The 19507-nt window shown below is 38.4% G+C and overlaps 1 protein-coding gene across 7 annotated transcripts in view; it reads left to right on the top strand.

Annotated features, from left to right (window-relative positions):
* The window catches only part of LOC120086565 (ARM repeat superfamily protein), a 49571-nt gene that overhangs the window by 540 nt on the left and 29524 nt on the right, over window positions 1-19507 (top strand). For 2 of the 7 annotated variants that reach the window (XM_039043281.2, XM_039043280.2), the window contains exons 2-4: window positions 491-715; window positions 842-1023; window positions 8926-9046. In XM_039043281.2, coding sequence (XP_038899209.1) covers window positions 491-715; window positions 842-1023; window positions 8926-9046 — 528 coding nt within the window. Of the gene's footprint in view, window positions 1-490; window positions 716-841; window positions 1024-3292; window positions 3563-3586; window positions 4036-4346; window positions 4543-4932; window positions 5549-8925; window positions 9047-19507 lie in introns of those variants that run through there. The other 5 variants (XM_090318352.1, XM_090318351.1, XM_090318350.1 and 2 more) reach the window with 5 other exon arrangements.

Below are 19507 nucleotides of genomic sequence, written 5' to 3'. Positions count from 1 at the left end.
AGGGGGAACATTTGTCGGTGTCTGTATCTTATTTGATAATTGTCTCCAATTTGAATGCGACGATGAGATGCTTCTGTTCGTACTGGTGTAGAAGGTAGAACGTGTATAGTTTGTTGCTGTTGTTTTGACTCGGACCTTCCAACAACTTTGAGACGAAGCAATAAAATTAGCATTACAACTGATTGCTCGCGTTCTTCCTCTTTATCTCTCTGTGGATCTAAAATTAGTAGGTCTTGAGCTGATGGACACAACAAATTCCATTTGACTGTTAAAAAGTCCACATTAAAGTTGTTGGTTCCCCTGCTGTAGTTTGATTTCATACTTAAATTCAAGTATGTCTATGATTTTCTCAATTCATTAGATTGAAAACAATTCACTAGTTCCTTTGTTATCTCATAAATAAAACTCCCAGTCTTATTTTGTTTGTGCCAATTCATGAATCATCATGTCCTCTAGTTTAATCTTTATCATTTCAAATTTTCCACTGCAGCAAGTTGTAGATGCGTTTGCATCTTTGGAACAGTCGCACGTCTCTAGAGTGAATTCAGAACCAGCCAAGAAATTGGAGGGTTGTACAAAGCCTCTAAGGAATTCAATAATTAATGGCCTTTTACGGAATAGAGATAAAGATGTACGACTTCTATTGGCTATATGTATTACTGAAATTTTTCGGGTCATGGCACCAGAACCACCTTTTGAAGACAAATATTTAAGGGTAACAATTCATTAATTTTGATGAAATGCATGCTCGAGTCTTCATGTTGCTAATTCGTTTTTCTGTTTACAAACCAATTTATCCATCTTTTTATTTACTTTTTAATTTTGATTATAATTTTTATAGGATGTTTTTACACTTCTTTTGAGCTCTTTTTCGGAACTAGCGGATACGACGAGTCCACTTTTCTCTTGGAGGGTCAAAATACTAGAGACAGTGGCACGATGTAAATGTTATGTGATAATGCTTGACATTGGATGCGACGACTTGGTGTTGGAGATGTTTAATACATTTTTCTCTTCTTTGAGGTCAGAACCCTTTATCTTGCACTTCTCTAGTATTGGTACTTGCACATTTTTTCCTAGCATGTTTAATAAATTTTATTGATTTCCTGTTATGCCAATTTGTTTTTTCAAGTTACTCTTTTTTATTTATTCCTCCAACTATTTGACAACTCAAGGCCTTAAATTTTCCAAATATCGTCGAAAAATACTTTCAACTTTGATAGGTCAATTTTGTTGTGTTCAAGAGTACAACTTGTATTGTATACTAGGATATTTGTAGTTTATCATTGATATAGCCTAAGTAGCCTCAAGGAGTAATCCTCCAAAAAAGTGGGGGTAAAAAGGGAATTAACCTAGAATATTACCTAATTACCTAATTAACCCCTATTCTTCTTACATCATTCTACCCCTCCAAGAAGAAAACTCGTCATTGAGTCTTAAAAAGAAAAAAATTAAGAAAAAAACTCGTTCTTTGGGTTCGGTGTGTGGTGGGGGAAGGGAGAAAGACTTATTTTTGGGAAGATCACTGGGTGGGGGAGAGACCTCTCTGTAGGTTATTTCCTCGGTTATATCACTTGTCCTCCTTTAAAAGTCGTTTTGTGATGGATTTTATTGTGTGGACAGGGAGCTCTTGTACGTTTTCCTTCGGGTTTCGTCGTGCTCTTTCCAATAGGGAAACGACAAATGTGGTAGCCCTCCTCTTTTTTCTTCAGAGTTACCCTTTTCGTCTTGGAGGTGAGATGTGAGAGTTTGGAGCCCTAATTCTTTGGACGTGTTCTCGTGTAAGTCTTTCTTCTAGTGTTTGGTTAACCCTTCTCCTATGGGTGAGTCTGTTTTTTTTGTTGTTATGGAGGATTAAGGTTCCTAGAAAGGTGAGATTCTTCACTTGGGAGGTTCTTCACGGCCGTATTAATACGTTGGATAGGCTTGTGAGGAAGATTTCGTTGATGGTGGGGCCTTTTTGTTATATTCTTTGTCAGAAAGTGGAGGAAGACTTGGACCATATTCTTTGGCACTGTGATTTTGCTAGCCTGACCTGGGATTTCCACCATCGCCCCCCCCCCCCCCCCCCCCCCCCCCCCCCCCCCCCCCCTCTCTCGACGTATGACATGATGTGCGTTCGTCACAGAGGTGTTAGAGATATGATCAAGGAGTTCCTCCTCAATTCACCATTTAGGGAGCGAGGCCATTTTCTTTGGCATGCTAGTGTTTCTGCTATTATGTGGGTGCTTTGGGGTGAGAGGAATAGTATGGTGTTTAGGGGGATTGAGAGGGATGCTAGATAAATTTGGTCTTTGGTGCGTTTTCATGTTTCTCATTGGACCTTGATTTCTAAGTCTTTTTGTAATTTTCCTCTTGATTTGATTTTGTATAGTTGGAGTCCCTTCTTGTAGAGGGTTTCTCCCCTTTTTGTGGATTTTTTTTGTACGGTTGTGTATTATTTCATTTTTTCTCAATGAAAGTTGTTGCTCTCATCAAAAAAAGAAAAAAGAAAAAAAGAAAAAAATTATGAAGCAAACAAGGAATGGAATAAACTTGTTCAACGGAGTATGACCAAACCAACCTCCTACATTTTGAACAAAAATATTATGATTAAAGGGATAAATTCGAGATAAAAAATCCAATATTTCCACCAAAAGATAAACTTCTCCATTGGCCGTAAACCCAAAAAAGATGTTTCCTTCAAGCTTATTCAAAACTTTACTCAAAGGACAAATCACTAAAAAACCACCTTCCAAAGAGAATCGTTCAAGAATCACGTCTTCTTTATAATTTGCTTCAAGTTCTTCGACACTTTGGCGATCAATTTCCATCGCAATCAATGTTTCGTTGTTCTTGCTCGATTCTTGCTCGGTGTTCGATACCTCTTTTCCATCTTCTTCATTGGATTTTTCTTCTTCACTTGAGACAATTTCCAAATTAGCATTTTCAAATTCTTCTTTTCCTTCTTTTTCTTCTACTTCGTTCGCATGATTTTTGTCCCAATCACCTCCGTTAACTACATAGGTCTCAACAAGTTTTTTTCCCAATTTTATCTTCAAGATTTTCTAGTTGAAAAGTTTCTGTTATAATTCTATAATTAGGATTTTCCATTCTTGTAAATATTTTATGATATTTTCCTTTCTATGCTTTGTACACTTGTATATATTCATATCATCGGTGAATGAATAAAGCATTCTGATTCTCTCTCAAACCTAAGAGTTTAACATGGTATCAGAGCTCTCTAAATAAACTTAGGGTTTTTGTGAACCTTGGGATTTGAGAATTTATAACCCATTTGTGATACGTTTAGGGTTTTGTGGAGAGGTGAGTTTACTCACAGTCGCCGTCTTTGGTTTGTTCGCCGTCACCACAGTCATCAGCCGTCGCCGCGGGAAAAAAAAAAGGCTGTTTTTTTCGACACCGCCCATTCCAAAGAGAAGCCCAACCGTCGATCTACAAAACCCCTGAAGTCCGGTTGCCATTTGACCAGTGCGTGAGGCTCACGCGCCGCCTGTTCCAGCCTGCTGTCCGTCCACACGCCGGCGCGTGTACCACCGTTTTTTCGTCCGTCTTCAGTGAGGTTTTCTCAGTGTTGTTGGCTCTTCTTGGTGGTGTGTTTGTTTGAGATATATAGATATACTCATTGCTTGTGTAGACATCTCTTCGGTAAATTAGGGTTTGATTCTTTGCTGTCTGTTGTCTACTTTTTTGAGGTAATGGCTGATAAGAAACCAACAATGTCTGAGATTGTTCCTATGGTGTCAAAAGTATCTGAACACAAGTTGAATGGATCCAACTACTATTCATGGAGATCAAATCCAGGAGGTGTTGTTTGCTATTATTGTCATAAACCTGGCTATACGAAACGTGAATGCAGAAGATTGCTGAATAAGGGTCAGAGGATGCCATTACCCTCTGCACATGTCGCCTCTACTCCTGATAATCTTGACAAGTCAATTATGATTTCTGCAGGGGAGTTTGCTAAATTTCAGCAGTATCAAGAGTCATTGAGGGCATCATCTTCTACTCCCATTACGACCATCGTAGAGACAGGTAACATTTCTAAATGCCTTCTTTCCTCCACGTCAAAATGGGTCATTGACTCTGGCGCTACATACCATATGTCAGGTAACCCCAGTTTATTCTCTACCCTTTGTACATCTACCTCTTCACCTAATGTCACTATAGCTGATGGAACCTCCACTCCTGTTTTAGGATCAGGAACTGTCCATCTCACTGAATCAATTTCTTTGTCATTAGTTTTAAATTTACCAAATTTCTCGTTTAATTTGATTTCGGTCAGTAAACTCACTCGTGATCTTCATTGCTGTGTCTCTTTTTTTCCTGGTTATTGCTTATTTCAGGATCTTACGACGAAACAGACTATTGGTAAAGGGCGGGAAGTTGGAGGTCTTTACATCTTTGAACCACAAACACCTACGGCCATTAGATGCTCTAGCATGTCGTCTCCCTTTGAAGAGCATTGTCGTTTGGGTCGTTCGTTTATCTCTGTGTTGAAGAGTCTTCGTCCACAACTTCAACATTTGTCTTCTTTCGATTGTGAGTCATGTCAATTTGCTAAATTTCATCGTTTGAGTTCGTATCCTTGAGTCAATAAACGAGCTAGTGCTCCTTTTGAATTAGTCCATTATGCTGTTTGGGGTCCTTGTCCTATTGAGTCCAAAGGAGGGTTTAGGTATTTTGTTACATTTGTCGATGACTATTCTCGTGTTACATGGTTATATTTATTGAAAAGTCGTTTTGAGTTACTTTCTCATTTTCGTAACTTCCATGCCGAAATTCAAACTCAGTTTAGTGGTATTCTTAAAATCCTACGGAGTGATAATGCTAAGGAATATTTCTCTCATACACTCAAGTCTTATTTAGATGCCTATGACATTCTTCATCAATCTTCTTGTGTTGATACTCCATCTCAAAATGGGGTTGCAGAACGAAAGAATCATCATCTCCTTGAGACAACCAGAGCTTTGATGTTTCAGATGCATGTTCCAAAATCCTTTTGGGCTGATGCTGTTTCCACAGCTTGTTTCTTAATAAATCGCATGCTCTCTTCCATTCTTAAGGGTGAGATACCTTTTCGTACTTTATGCCCCAAGTAACATTTGTTTCCCATTCAACCCAGAATATTTGGTTGTACCTGCTTTGTTCGGGATGTTCGGCCTCAACATACCAAGCTGGATCTAAAGTCCTTAAAATGTATTTTCCTTGGTTATTCCCCTGTTCAAAAGGGGTATCGGTGTTATTGCCCTAGTCTTAATAAATATTTAGTCTCTCCTGATATCACGTTTTTTTGAACATATCTCATTTTTTTCATCACCGTCTTTCTCTTCGAATAAGAGTCAGGGGGAGCATAAGGAATTAGAGGATGATTTCCTTGTCTACACAGTTATTTCTCCTTCCGATCCTCTTCCTGATTTATCTCTTCCTCCCATCGTTAAGGTCTATACTCGACGACAACCTCTTCCAGTTCCATGTCCTGTACTAGAGTCTTCTTCGTCATTGGATCCAGAAACGGGTGATGATCTTCCTATTGCTCTTCGTAAAGGTAAACATACTTATGCTCATCCTATTTCCTCTTTTGTTTCATATAACCATTTGTCACCTTCCATATGTTCATTCATTGCATCCTTAGAGTCTGTATCCATCCCAAAAACTGTTCATGAGGCTTTGTCTCATCCTGGTTAGTGTGTGCAATGGTGGAGGAGATGACTGCCTTAGATGATAATTATACTTGGGATTTAGTTTCTCTCCCTGCAGGAAAGAAGGCTATCGGTTGCAAATGGGTGTTTGCAGTTAAAGTCAATCCTGATAGTTCTGTTGCTCGGTTAAAAGCGCGCCTCGTAGCGAAAGGCTACGCACAAACTTATGGCGTTGACTATGCTGATACTTTTTCTCCTGTAGCAAAAATGGCATCTGTGAGGTTGTTTATTTCATTAGCTTCAATCAATCATTGGCCTTTACATCAGCTTGATATTAAAAATGCATTTCTTCATGGTGATCTTCAAGAAGAGGTATATATGGGGCAACCACCAGGGTTTGTTGCTCAAGAGGAGAATGGAACGGTGTGTCGCCTTCGTAAATCCTTGTATGGATTAAAGCAGAGCCCACGAGCTTGGTTTGGTAAATTTAGTCAGGCGATTGAAAGCTTTGGAATGCGGAAGAGTAAGTCAGATCATTCGGTCTTTTTTAAGAGATCTGAGGGTGGTGTCATCTTGTTAGTTGTATATGTGGATGATATTGTGATTACTGGTGATGATGCTTCAGGTATCCAATCTCTAAAGACCTTTCTTCATAGTCAATTCCATACAAAATATTTGGGCATGTTGAAATACTTCTTAGGAATTGAGGTAATAAGAAGCAAGAAAGGAATTCTATTATCACAGAGAAAATATGTACTTGACTTGTTGATTGAAACAGGAAAGCTAGGGGCTAAGCCATGTAGTACCCCAATGATGCCCAACTTACAGCTCACAAAAGATGGAGAACTGCTAAAAGATCTTGAAAGATATAGGAGGTTAGTGGGAAAACTTAATTACCTTACAGTGACTCGACCCGACATAGCCTATTAAGTAAGTATTGTGAGTCAGTACATGTCAGGTCCTACAGTTGATCATTGGGCTGCATTGGAACAAATTCTTTGTTATTTGAAAGCTGTTCCCGGGCATGGTTTATTATATAAGGATTATGGTCATACTAATATTGAATGTTTCTCATACGCTGATTGGGTAGGATCTAAAGAAGACAGAAGATCAACCTCAAGGTATTGTGTTTTTGTTGGTAGTAATTTGATTTCTTGGAAGAGTAAGAAGCAAAATGTGGTGTCACGATCAAGTGCAGAATCAGAATATAGAGCAATGGCACAATCTGTGTGTGAATTGATTTGGATATATGAACTTCTTGTTGAGTTGGGATTTGAAATCACCACACCGACAAAGTTGTGGTGTGATAATCAAGCAACACTTCATATTGTGTCTAATCCAGTATTTCATGAAAGGATTAAACATATTGAAGTTTATTGCCATTTTGTACGTGAGAAAATTCAACAAGGGTCGGTATCTACAGGATATGTGAAGACTGGAGAACAATTAGGAGATATCTTCACGAAAGCATTGGATGGAAGACGTATAGATTATCTATGTAACAAGTTGGCCATGATTAACATATATGTTCCAACTTGAGGGGGAGTGTTATAATTCTATAATTAGGATTTTCCATTCTTTACATATTTTGTGATATTTTCCTTTTGTAATATTTTCCTTTCTATGCTTTATACACTTGTATATATTCATATATTTGGTGAATGAATAAAGCATTCTGATTCTTTCTCAAACCTAAGAGTTTAACAGTTTCCAACCATGATTCCTTTGTTTTTTTCTTCTATATATGAAATCAATTCGTTCTTGAACTCTTGCAAATGAATTGATAAATGATCAATACATTGAGTCATTTTTCCCAATGAATGTTGGATTTCTTTTGTTGTTTTCTTTATTTCCTCCAATGCTACGGGATCAAAGTAGTTATTTTGTTGGATTCTTGTATATGTTTCAATCTCCTAGTGGGTATAGAACTCATCCATTGATTTTCTCGAATCAGCCTTTCTTGACCGTGTTTCATAAAAGAGTAATTTCGAGTCTTGAATGCTCGTCTTGGACTGTAAACATCTATTCTTAATGATCATTAATGATTCTTTAATTCAACTAACTCCCAATCTTTACATCGATTTCTTGAAAAATGGGTTTGATTGGATTGTTAGGCCCTTTTTCGGTATTGTTGCCTTCTTATTCCATCCTAGACTACCTTAGAAACATCAATCAAATTTTCAACGTGGATAATGATAGGTTCTTTGAGAAAATCAAGCATGGGCAGAATTGTATGTTGGAATTCTTCCTTTGAATCACTCGAGTCAGAATTCCAACATTGTTTTTGGAAGTAAATTTGATTTTCTTACCCATACCAACTGCTGTACTTTTTCTTAGACATATTTTGTGATTGACAACAGTCTATTCTTACGAAATCTTTAAAAATCTTTGTATTCTTTTTTCTTTATTGGAATTTCAAGGGTTCCCCCTAATTAGACGTGGGTTGTTCAGCAATGAACACAACTCATGAAGCTATCGATGTTACCAAGAGTTTCCTAGTCTTCCATGGGTGGCAGTCAACGTTGGCCCAGATGGTTGTTCTGATACCAAATTGATATAGCCTAAATAGCCTCAAGGAGTAATCCTCCAAGAATTAAGATTGTGAATCTTTTATTAGAATGATGATGTGTTTGATACAAGAGGGGAAAATTCCTATCTATAGAGCTTTATTACAAGTTGGGGTAAAAAGATAATTAACCTAGAATATTACTATTCTTCTTACATCAATTACTGTAAGAATTTAATTTATTCTGTGGCTGTGCCTTTTAAAGGATTTTTTTCACAGAAGAATTTAGAAAGGTTCGTGGTTAGTTTTTTGTTGCTTGTTGTTTCCTTTTGTATATTGTGCTTTTTCATTTCATTATCTTAATGAAGAGTCTGTTTCCTTTTTTTAAAAAAAGGTTCGTTTTACATTTTGTTATTAAACTAAGCAAATTTCCTTCGAGGTAGTGGATAAATTTCCCTTGTGTTGGGGATTATTGAATAAGTTTCCCTTTCCAGCCCTCAACTAAAATGTCTATAACATGGCAGTTTGCTCTCTCGTTTTTTCTATTACATGCAAGCTTGAAATAGAAGAAAAAGTATTAATTGTAGAAAATATGTATTTTAGGATCATATAAGTTATTAGTATGTTTAATGTAATAATTTCTGTTGGATCTCAAACTCCAACTTATGTATGCCTCGGTTAATACATGCTGCTCTATATTTTATTTGTTTGGCTGCATTCACTGTAACAACCCTTTTGAATTGTTCCATATTAACAATAGCTCTTTTTTCTTTATAGAGACTATCACGAGCCTAGTTTGGTTGACAACATTTTGTCCATAATGACCCATATTCTAAGCGAGGATGCCTCTCCACCACTTGTAGATGTTGTTTTGCATAATCTTGTAAAGGAGGAAAAGGTAACGATTATAGATTGATGTCTTTTCCTCCCTACCCTTTGGATTGATTAGAAACATACGGAGAATTTTACCTACGAGACAAAATTTAGTCATTGTTATTATGACCCTCTTGTACTTGCATAGTTTAGTTTTAGTAATTAGTTGTTTTGGTGAGAGAAGGAAATTTTGATTGATAAAAATCTAATGTTTACAAGGGAACCTGGGCGTTTTATATTTGGGTTAGGTTTAAGGATAAGGATAATGAAATAACTTTGTGAGGTAAACAATCCTTAATCTAAGTTTTATTATTTTTTTTGAAGAGGAAACAACTCTTTTTATTAATGTATAAAAAGAAAGTATAAGAGATGTGTACTTGAAACAAAACAATACATAACTAAGGATCAAGAGGCGCACCCGGACATCTCAACTAGGTTGACACCCCCTTAGCGCCCTCATCATATCCAAACCAACTAACTCAAATAACAAAGATAAGAGGAACTCTTACAAAGCAACAAATGAGATACTGAAAACAGCCCTCAAAGAACATAATACAAAGTAAATCAAAAGCAAAATCAAAATCCTAAGTTGCTAGACCACACTAGGCGGGAAAAAGAGTCCACTAGCTTTATGCTTCTGTCAGTCCAAATGGATGAAAGCTTGCCAATTTAAACAAATATCTTGTAGAGAGTATGCTGCAAATACTTTAGATAGAGAGCACCATTGTGAAGTGTTAAGTTTGGCAGCCTCAAACCGAGCAAACCAAGGAGTTTCCTTATCTTGGAATACTCTTTGATTTCTTTCAAACCAAAGTTCAACGAGCAGAGCTTTAATTGCATTAATCCACAATAGATTTGAAGATTTCTTGAGGAAAGGCCCAATAAGGATCTGTTGCACATTACTCCTAAAAACGTTGTTGAAGACCCAACAAATGGTGAAGCTTTTAAAAAGAGTTCTCCAACAGTTTCTAGCATAAACACAGTAAAAAAAAAAGTGTTGGAGATCCTCCCCTTCTGATTTACATAAAGCACATTGATTGGGAGAAAGAAAATGGGAGGGCAGTTTTTGTTGTAAGACTGAAGAGCAATTTAGGGCTCCAAAAAGCATGATCCAAACTGTAATGTTTACTCTCCGAGGGCTATTGGGCTTCCATAAAGCTTTCTGAAGGCAAATGTCAAGAGGTGAAGCCAAAGAAAGGTGTTTAATTAGTGATTTTACTGTGAAGGAACCACAGGCTTCTAGGGACCATGTACAAGAATCTTGGAGTTCAAAAGTTCCTTCTTGGACACCAAGGAAAGCAGATTCTGGAATTCTGAAATTTCTTCTTCCTTTAAATGTCTTCTGAAATATAATGACCATGAAGAAGTTTGAGTATCCCAATGATTCGAGACAGATCCATTCTGATTGGTGGCAATTCCGAACTAGGATGGAAAACTGTTTTTAAGGGGAGTAGTGTCAATCCAACGGTCATGCCAAAAAGCTATTCTGCTGCCATTTCCTAGCTTAAAGGCTGCCAATACTTCTACTTTCAACCCAAGGACTACGAAGGCTGCACGATGTCTTTCCAGAAGTGTGCCAATCAAAGATACTTCTTCCATGGATACTCTTAACAACTTGTCTCCAAAGAGAGGTATTTTCTTGCATAAAACGCCATCCCCATTTAGCTAAAAGTGCCAAGTTTCTTACCTTCAACCCTCCTAGTGCCAGCCCTCCATCTTCTTGCTTTTTAGAGACAATCTCCCATTTTACCAAGTGATTTAGGTTTCCCACCTTTATGGCCCTCCCAAAAGAAGTTTCTTATAATTCTCTCTATAGTAGAGATCACCTTTTCTGGCATAAAAAAGGAAGACATATAGTAGATTGGTAGATAGAGAGAACTTAATTGCATAGAGTTGCCTTACCTCCTCTTGATGGGTTATTTCTTCTCCATTTATCCAGTTTATTCTGAAATTTATCGATAATCGGCTGCCAAAACTCCATTTTTTTTGGGTAACCACCCAAGGGAAGGCCAAGGTATAAAAAAGGAAGGTGCAATGTTTTACAACCTAGCCTTGAGGCTACTGTTCGCAGCTTATCTTCTTCTATATTGACTCCACAAATGGCAGACTTTTTCCAATTTATTTTCTGACCAGAGCACCACTTGAATAATGCAAGAGTTTTTCGAAGATTATCTAGCATTCCATCATCGTATCTACAAAATAACAAAGGACTTTGGCTATTATCTTATAAACAATGGTGGATAGGCCGATGGGTCTGAAATCTTTTACCAAAACTGCCTCCTTTTGGATTAAGCAAATGAAGTTTTCCTTAATACATGAGTTAAGCTTACCATTGTGATAAAAGTCCTCAAAGACATTCGTAAGACTGTCCTTTTACAAATTCCAGAATTTAAGGATGAATTCTATAGTAAAACCATCCGGACTTTGGCTATTTGTTCTTCCCCAATGCTTTGATTGCATTTTTAATCTCTAATGAGCTAAATTTTGATACCAGCTGATTATTGTGTTCGGCTGAAACTCTTGGCCAATCTAGATTCAAAGGGATTGAGCGAGAACCCATACATTTTGAGTATAGTTTGGAATAGTATTCCAATATAATTGCTTCTATTTCTCTGAAGGATTTAGTTGGAGCTCCTTGTTCATTGATTAGTTCAGCAATGAGGCTTTTTCTCTTTTTGGCTGCAAGGAAGCGGTGGAAGAAATTGGTATTCTCATCTCCCAAATGTAACCACTTCAGCTTGCTCTTTTGCATGGGATCTCTTTCCTCTGTTTGATAAAGAGACATTAGATCAACCTTCAAAGAAATTCTTAAATCTTCTTCTACTGAAAAATCCTAATAACTTTCAGCTTGCGTATCTCTTCTTTTTATTTCTTTCAATAGTGAGTCTTCTTTAATTTTCTGGTTTTTTTCGTGTTCTACTAACCATTTTTTTAAGGACTGCTTCACACTTCTTAGTCTAGCAGAAAAAATAAAGCCAGCCTACCCTTGCTGACCCCTACCATCAATGATCTTTCAATCACCCGACAACACTCCTTGTTGTTTAGCCAACTGTTACAGAATCTAAATGAAGAAGGTCCACATTCAAAAGCACCAGCTTCAAATAATAGAGGAAAGTGGTCTGAAATGATTCGAACTTGCCTTGACACTCTTGAGTCTTCAAAGATCTCATCCCAATTGTGAGAAATAAAGAATCTGTCAATGAGAGATCTTGATACCACTTCTCCTTCTCTTGACCAAGAAAATCTTCCATTGGACATAGGGATTTCAAGTAAATTTGAATCCCTGATGAAGTTATTAAAGTGTTTGATTTCTCTTGTTGCTCTCCCCATTGGAAATCTCTCTTGTCTTCGACGGATGCAATTAAAATCCCCTCTAAGGCACCATGGATCATCACAAAGCTCAACTAAGGAAGACAATTCAAACCAGAGGCTTTCTCTTTTTGTATAGTTATTTGGGCCGTACACATTTGTTGTCCAACATCTTTTTTTATAGTTTGTTTGACATTTTAAAGTCAAAGAGAATTTTGCTTTAGTAATTTCTAAAACTGAAATCTTACCTTCATCCCACATAGACAAAATGCTTCTTGCCCTATCCGAAGCCTCCACATAAGCCCATCCCACATCCTTAGAGCTCCAAATGCTTTTTATAAAGGTAAGATCAAAGTAGTCTCTCTTTGTTTCTTGAAGTAGCACGAGGTCAGGATTTATTCTTTTCAAGAATCTTTTAATTGCCAACCTTTTTGTTCTATCTCCAAGCCCTCTAATGTTCCACAAAATGATCTTCATTTGAGCTTCGTATTTCAGTGATTTCTGAAGGGGCAATTGATGCGATCTTCTGCTTAACCCAGGGTAATGTCACAAGTCTTCCAAAAAAGAGTTGAGTTCCTGAGGTATGTTTGACTTGTTGAGAGGAATTGAGAACAAAACTTCTTTCCTTTCTATCCCCTGTTCTTCCTCATCTTGAAATAGGAGCTTTAGTGCTGAGTCAACACCAACTACTTCTTCCAGCTATCTTGTGATCATCTTCCTAAATATCATTTTCAAGCTCTTCACTACTTACACTTGCAATTGACACTTCGTCGAAGTCATGTGAGAGTCTTCTTGGAGTGTGAGATTCATGACTTGGAGATCCTTGCACGGGAGAAAAATTTGGGTCTGAAGCTTTGAATAATGAACGATTATAGGAATGGCATTTAGAAATATGATTGACAGACCTTTCTGTAATGCTATTTGGGAGTTGAAGCCTAATACAACAGTCTTCAAGTAGGTCCGAGTTTGTGATAAAGGACCACGATATGATATGAGATCTTCGTCTTCGTGCAAAATGTTTGGGGAAAGGCTAGAAGAGATGTGTACACCTCTTACTGAATGATGGAGTTCCGGTCTCTTTAGGTTCCAAAGGCTTCTGAACAGGCGTGGATGAATTTGGGTTGTTAGGGAAAGAATGAACTCTTAAAGACTCTTCGACTACTGCATCAAATTTATTAATTAAAGTGATTTCAACTTGCGAAAAATGTGGATCCCAATCGATTTGTGCTGAAGTGGATTCTTTTTCTTTAACCTTTTCAACTACCAACGAGGGGGAAGCATTGAGCACTGGTCCATCTAATTTTTTTCTCTTTCATCATTAAATGAGACTCTTCGCATTCCATAGAGAAGGTCGCGCCAGCCAATTGTGGAGGATTTGACTCCTGTCGCATTTGAAGGGGGACCTTTCACCTTCCACTGAGTAGTTCGCGCTTTCCTTTGGTGAGGAATGCTTCGTTTTCAGTAGCATTTGTGGAGGCAACCTTTCGCATTCCTCTGAGGATTTCATGCTAACCCATTGATGCTTGAAGCGACCTTTCACATTCCTCTGATGATTTCATGCTAACCATTGATGCTTGATGCTTCAGCTTCATTTGTGCTTGTTGGGAGTTTTTTTCAGAAATGCATATGGATTTCTTGAATGTTCCAGCTTGGACTCAGTGGATATAAGGAAAGACCATTCTGGTGCTAGCTCATCTATTGCAACATCTTTATCTTTCATGACTTGATTTAGACGAACTAAATCTATTGGATTGGAAAAATGGTTAAAATGGTTAACTAAATCTAAATTTTATTATTAGAACATAAAAGTTAAAAAAAACAGTTAGACAATTACACTACATAAAAACTCTTCGAGTTCATAGTCAACCCTCATTACGAGAAGGGTAATAGGTTACTATCAGAAATGTTGACTTAAGCAGACAAGTCCAATATCTAGGTCTTACTCTCCTCACGATTTTGCAAAGCCCAAATGACACTGCACATTTTTCTACATCCCATGAATCTGAGGCCAATGAAATCTATTGAAATAGACAAGGGAAGAAAGGGAAAACGCACAGTTTACATGGAAAACCCTAGGACAGGGAGAAAAAACCACGATATAGGGGTTCTTATTAATTTTTCACATCTTTACAGGGTACAACAGAGCCAAATAAATAACTAAGGCACACATTAAAAGTAGCAGAGAATAAAAAATGACTAAAACGCCCTTAGGGCAAAATACACTACTTTCAACACTCCCTCTCAAGTTGGGGCGTAAATATCAATGAGACCCAACTTGCTAACACAGACGTCAAAGCTTTGCCTTAGTTACTCTTTAGTGAGAATGTCAGCTACCTGTTGACTTGAAGGAACGTAGGGAACACAAATATTGCCATTATCCAGCTTTTCCTTAATGAAGTGTCTGTCTATCTCCACATGCTTAGTCCTATCGTGTTGCATCGAGTTGTTAGCTATACTTAAAGCTAACTTGTTATCACAATAGAGTTTCATCGGAGCATCACAATCTTGGTGAAAATCAGACAAGACTTTCTTTAACCATATCTCCTCGCATATGCCTAGACTCATAGCCCTGTATTTCGCTTCAACACTGTTTTTTCAACAATGCCTTGTTTCTTACTCCGCCAAGTAACTAGATTACCCCACACAAAGGTACAGTATCCAGACGTTGACTTTCTGTCTGTAACGGATCTTGCCCAATCTGAGTCAGTGTATGCCTCAATGCATCTCCCATCATGTTTCTTGAACATCAGGCCCTTTCCTGAAGTGAACTTTAAATACCTCAGTATTCGAGTGACCACCTCCATATGTTCCTCACAAAGAGCCTGCATAAACTGATTAACCACACTAACGACATAGGAAATATCAGGTCTAGTATGAGACAAGTAAATTAATTTTCCCACTAGACACTGATATCTCTCTTTATTAGCAGGAACTTTGTCGACAGAATCTCCCAACTTAGCATTGACTTCAACAGGTGTATCAATAGGTTTACATCCAGTCATACTGGTTTCCTTTAACAGATCCAGAGTATATTTTCATTGTGACACAGATATTCCCTCTTTCAACCTCACCACTTCCATTCCAAGGAAATATCTCAAGCTTCCTAGGTCTTTAATCTCGAACTCATCTGCTATTTTCTGCTTTAGTCTGACGATCTCAACCTTATCATCCCCCGATAGAATGATGTCATTAACATACACAATTAAAGCTGCCACCTTCCCAGATGCTGACCTTTTTGTAAATATGATCAAAATGCCCCTGAATGAACCCTTGGGAGTTAACGAAGGTGGTGAACCTATCAAACCACGCCCTTGGAGACTGCTTTAATCCACATAGGGATTTTTTAAGTTTATAGACCCGATGATCTTTTTATGCTCAGAAAATTTGTTTATTCTTTTCATGTAGTAGTATTAACTAGGGAAAAATGTGAACTTCTTGGCCGACCTTCGAATTTATGAGTTCATCCGAAGCAGATGACCTTGTTGGTGCAGGAAATTTGACATTTCGGTTATTTGGCAAGGCTCAACGTGATCAACAGGATCTTGGTGAGCTAGAATTGCAAATGAAAACTTGTCTATGCCCACGTTGAGAGAGCGTGGATGGGTTGGCATCTCGTATTTATATTGTTTTGGGAAATAATAATTTGTATATTTTAAGAATAATCAATCAATACAAAACTCCAGATCACAATACTGTTTCTGTAGACCTGATGATCAAACTGAGCTTCGAATCCAAGAGGAGGGCTCATATAAACCTCTTATTCTAACTCACCATTTTGAATGCGTTCTTTACATCAAGTTGATGGAGAGGCCAGTCTATGTTAACTGCCACTGAGAGGAGCACACGAATTGTATTCAGTTTTGCTACTGGAGAGAAGGTTTCCGAGTAATCAACCCCATAAGTCTGAGTAAACCTCTTAGCAACCAGTCTGGCCTTGTATCTATCTAGAGTTCCACCGACTTTGTATTTAACCGTGAACACCCATTTGCATCCAACGGTTTTATGATCTCTAGGGAGAGCTACACGGTCCCATGTTTTATTAGTTTCCAGGGCTCTCATTTCTTCCATAATGACAGCCTTCCACTCAGGAATTTCCATAGCCATATGCACATTAGTTGGTATTACTACAGTGTCTAAGTTAGTAGTGTGAAGGTCTTAAACCCAGACGACAAGTTACTATACGAAAAGAAGCTATGCATGGAATACTTGGTACACGACCTAGTCCTTTTTCGTAAAGCAATGGGAATATCAAGAGAAGCATCATACTCCCTGGTTTTTCTTGGTTTCTCACTAGATTGGTAATCACCTTTGCTTAGTTGTGCCCTGATGACTCACCACTACCTGCGGTCTCGCCTTTGTCTGAACCAATCTCATCCTTTTCAGTTATATCGCCTTCAACACAACCATTATCATCTAAACAGTATCAGGAATAAACGTACCTTGAGTTGGTGCCGGTTCTGATTCATGGCTAGTACTCGGTGATACAACAGGAGATGCTATTTCCTTTATAAAATTCTTCCTATAGTATGTCTTCCAAGGTACCTGTCTCGTAGGGAGGACCGTATCATCTGTGGGAAAGACCGGGTTATTGGTGGGAAGGATAGGACCATTTGTTGGGTTAGTGTTATTTGTGGGAAGGATCGGGTCTTTTGTGGGAAGAGAAGGATCAGGATTAGGGAGAATATCCAAAGGAATAGAATATATGGATGTGTTAGGCTCTTTACTATCACTGCTCTCCCCCTGAAGAGGACTAACGGGAAAGAAGGGTTTATCCTCAAGGAACGTCGCATCCATAGAGATAAAATATTTTCTCGAGGATGGGTGATAGCATTTATAGCCCTGCTGGTGAAGAGGGTACCCAAAAAGACGCACTTCTGAGCATGAGGAGAAAATTTAGTTTGTTGGGGACCATGACTATGGACAAAGATAGTACATCCAAACACTCGAAGAGGAACTTCTGGAATGAGATGCGTGGAAGTATAAGACTCCTTGAAACATTCAAGTGGTGTTTGGAATTTAAGAACACGGGAGGGCATCCGATTGATGAGGTAGACTGCAGTAATAACAACATTCTCCCATAAATACGAAGGGAGCATAAGTGACCGGGCAACTTCAATGAGGTGACAGTTTTTCTGTTCCGCCACCCCATTCTGTTGGGGAGTATAGACACATGAATTTTGATGGACAATGTCCTTCGAAGTTAAGAACTCACGAAGAGTGTTATTGACAAATTCCTGCCCATTGTCACTTCAAAGAATGACAATCTTGGTATTAAACCATGTCTCAATCGTAGAATAGAACTGTTGGAACACATATGTTACTTCTGACTTGTCTGTGAGAAGAAATAACCACGTAAGGCGTGTGTGGTTGTCAATAAATGTTACAAACCATCACTTGCCGGTCAAAGTAGTAATATTTGAAGAACCCTGGACATCACAATGAATCAAATGGAAAGGTTGGGAAGGTTTGTAAGGCTGAGAAGGATCGGTGTTGTTTCGCACGTATACATACGTCACAAGATAAAGCAGAAACATCCATACTATGAAATAAGTGGGGAAATAAATATTTCATATACTGAAAATTCGGATGACCGGGACGGAAATGCCATATAAATTGTAAATGAAAATCATAAACTAGTACTAGAACAACTCCTAGAGACAACATCGCCAGAAAGGAAATAGAGTTCCCTTATGTCGGGTAGTGCCAATCGTCATCTCTGAGCTCAAGTCTTGAAACAAAACAGTATCTTGTGAGAAAATAACTCTGCAGTTTAAATCCCTAGTTATTTTATCGATAGACAGTAAGTTGTAGGAAATTTTCAAGACGTGCAACACATTTTGTAAGACCAACCCTTGAAGGGAGATAGATGGCCTTTCCCTGCAATGGAGGCAAAGGATCCATCTGCAATCCGAATTCTCTCATTACCAGCAAGCGAAGAGTAAAAGAGAAATCGGTCAGATGAACCAGTTAAGTGATTTGTTGCTCCAGAGTCCAATATCCAAGATTCTTTCTCCTCAATAAGGAAACTAAATGATTGAGAGCTACCTTATTGGGCAATAGTACCGATTCCAACGGTACTTGGATCAGCTTAGTTAGCCACTTGAGACTGCGATGCAACATCAGTGGAGTCACTTACAAGAGCTCGACTAGATTTTGTCTTGTCATTCCGCAGGCGACATTTGCCGTTCGATGGTTTACCATGTAGCTTCCGACATTGATCCTTCGTGTGCCACGACTTTTTGCAATGTTTGCAGATCGGAGGGGTTTTACTGTTCTGCTTATCACTATCAGACCTGGCCGACTTTGCACCGAAGGCAGCAGAGTCATAGAATTGGGACTAGAATTGTTCATGGCACTCGATCGATCTTCCTCCAACCGGACTTCCGAGCAGACTTCCATAAGGGAAGGGACTGGTCTATGTCCCAGTATTCTGCTATGGACTGCATCAAATTTGGTGTTTAGAGCAGCAAGAAAATCGTAGACACGATCGATCTCCTCCAGTTTTGTATGCTGTACTCCATCACACGGACAATCCCAGACGATTTCTCGACTTAAGTCAATTTCCTGCCATATTAAGGACAACTTGTTAAAATAGGATGTAACGTCCATGGTCCCTTGTTTGCACTTGTGGACTTGTTTTCGCAAGTTGTATAACTGTGACGCATTCTATCGCTTAGAGTATAATTTATGAACGACATCCCAAATGTCCCGAACGATTGTAGCATATAGGAGAGGTTTACCTATCTGCGATTCCATACTGTTAATCAACACTAAGTGAAGCAAGGAGTCTTCTCCTTTCCAAACATGCTCTTGAGGATCACCCGGCCTTGGTCTCGGTATCTCACCAGTTAGATACCCAAATTTGTGACGCCCTTCAAGGGCCATCTTAATTGATTGAGACCAAGAAAAATAGTTCTGGCCATTCAGTTTTTCTCTTGTAATACACCCTGCAGAGTTTCCCACAAACCCAGACAAAATATTCGTTGTGGGTAAAGCAGGAAAAGCATTTACCGGATTTTCTGTGTACATCGGAAGATGTGAAGATAATTCTGGGTTCACCGAGTTCGATTGGAGGTTTGTGGATGTCCTGAGGGCTGCAATTTGTTGTTGGAGGCTATTAAATTGCTTCTGAACCACTACTGGGGAAAGACCCACTGAATTGGCAGCCTCAAGGTTG

The sequence above is a fragment of the Benincasa hispida genome, chromosome 9, assembly GCF_027475165.1.
Source record: "Benincasa hispida cultivar pf3 chromosome 9, pf3_genome.v1.1, whole genome shotgun sequence".
Lineage (NCBI taxonomy): Eukaryota > Viridiplantae > Streptophyta > Magnoliopsida > Cucurbitales > Cucurbitaceae > Benincasa > Benincasa hispida.
The sequence above is the reverse complement of the archived record's forward strand: the minus strand, read 5'-3'. Positions and strand labels throughout refer to the sequence as shown.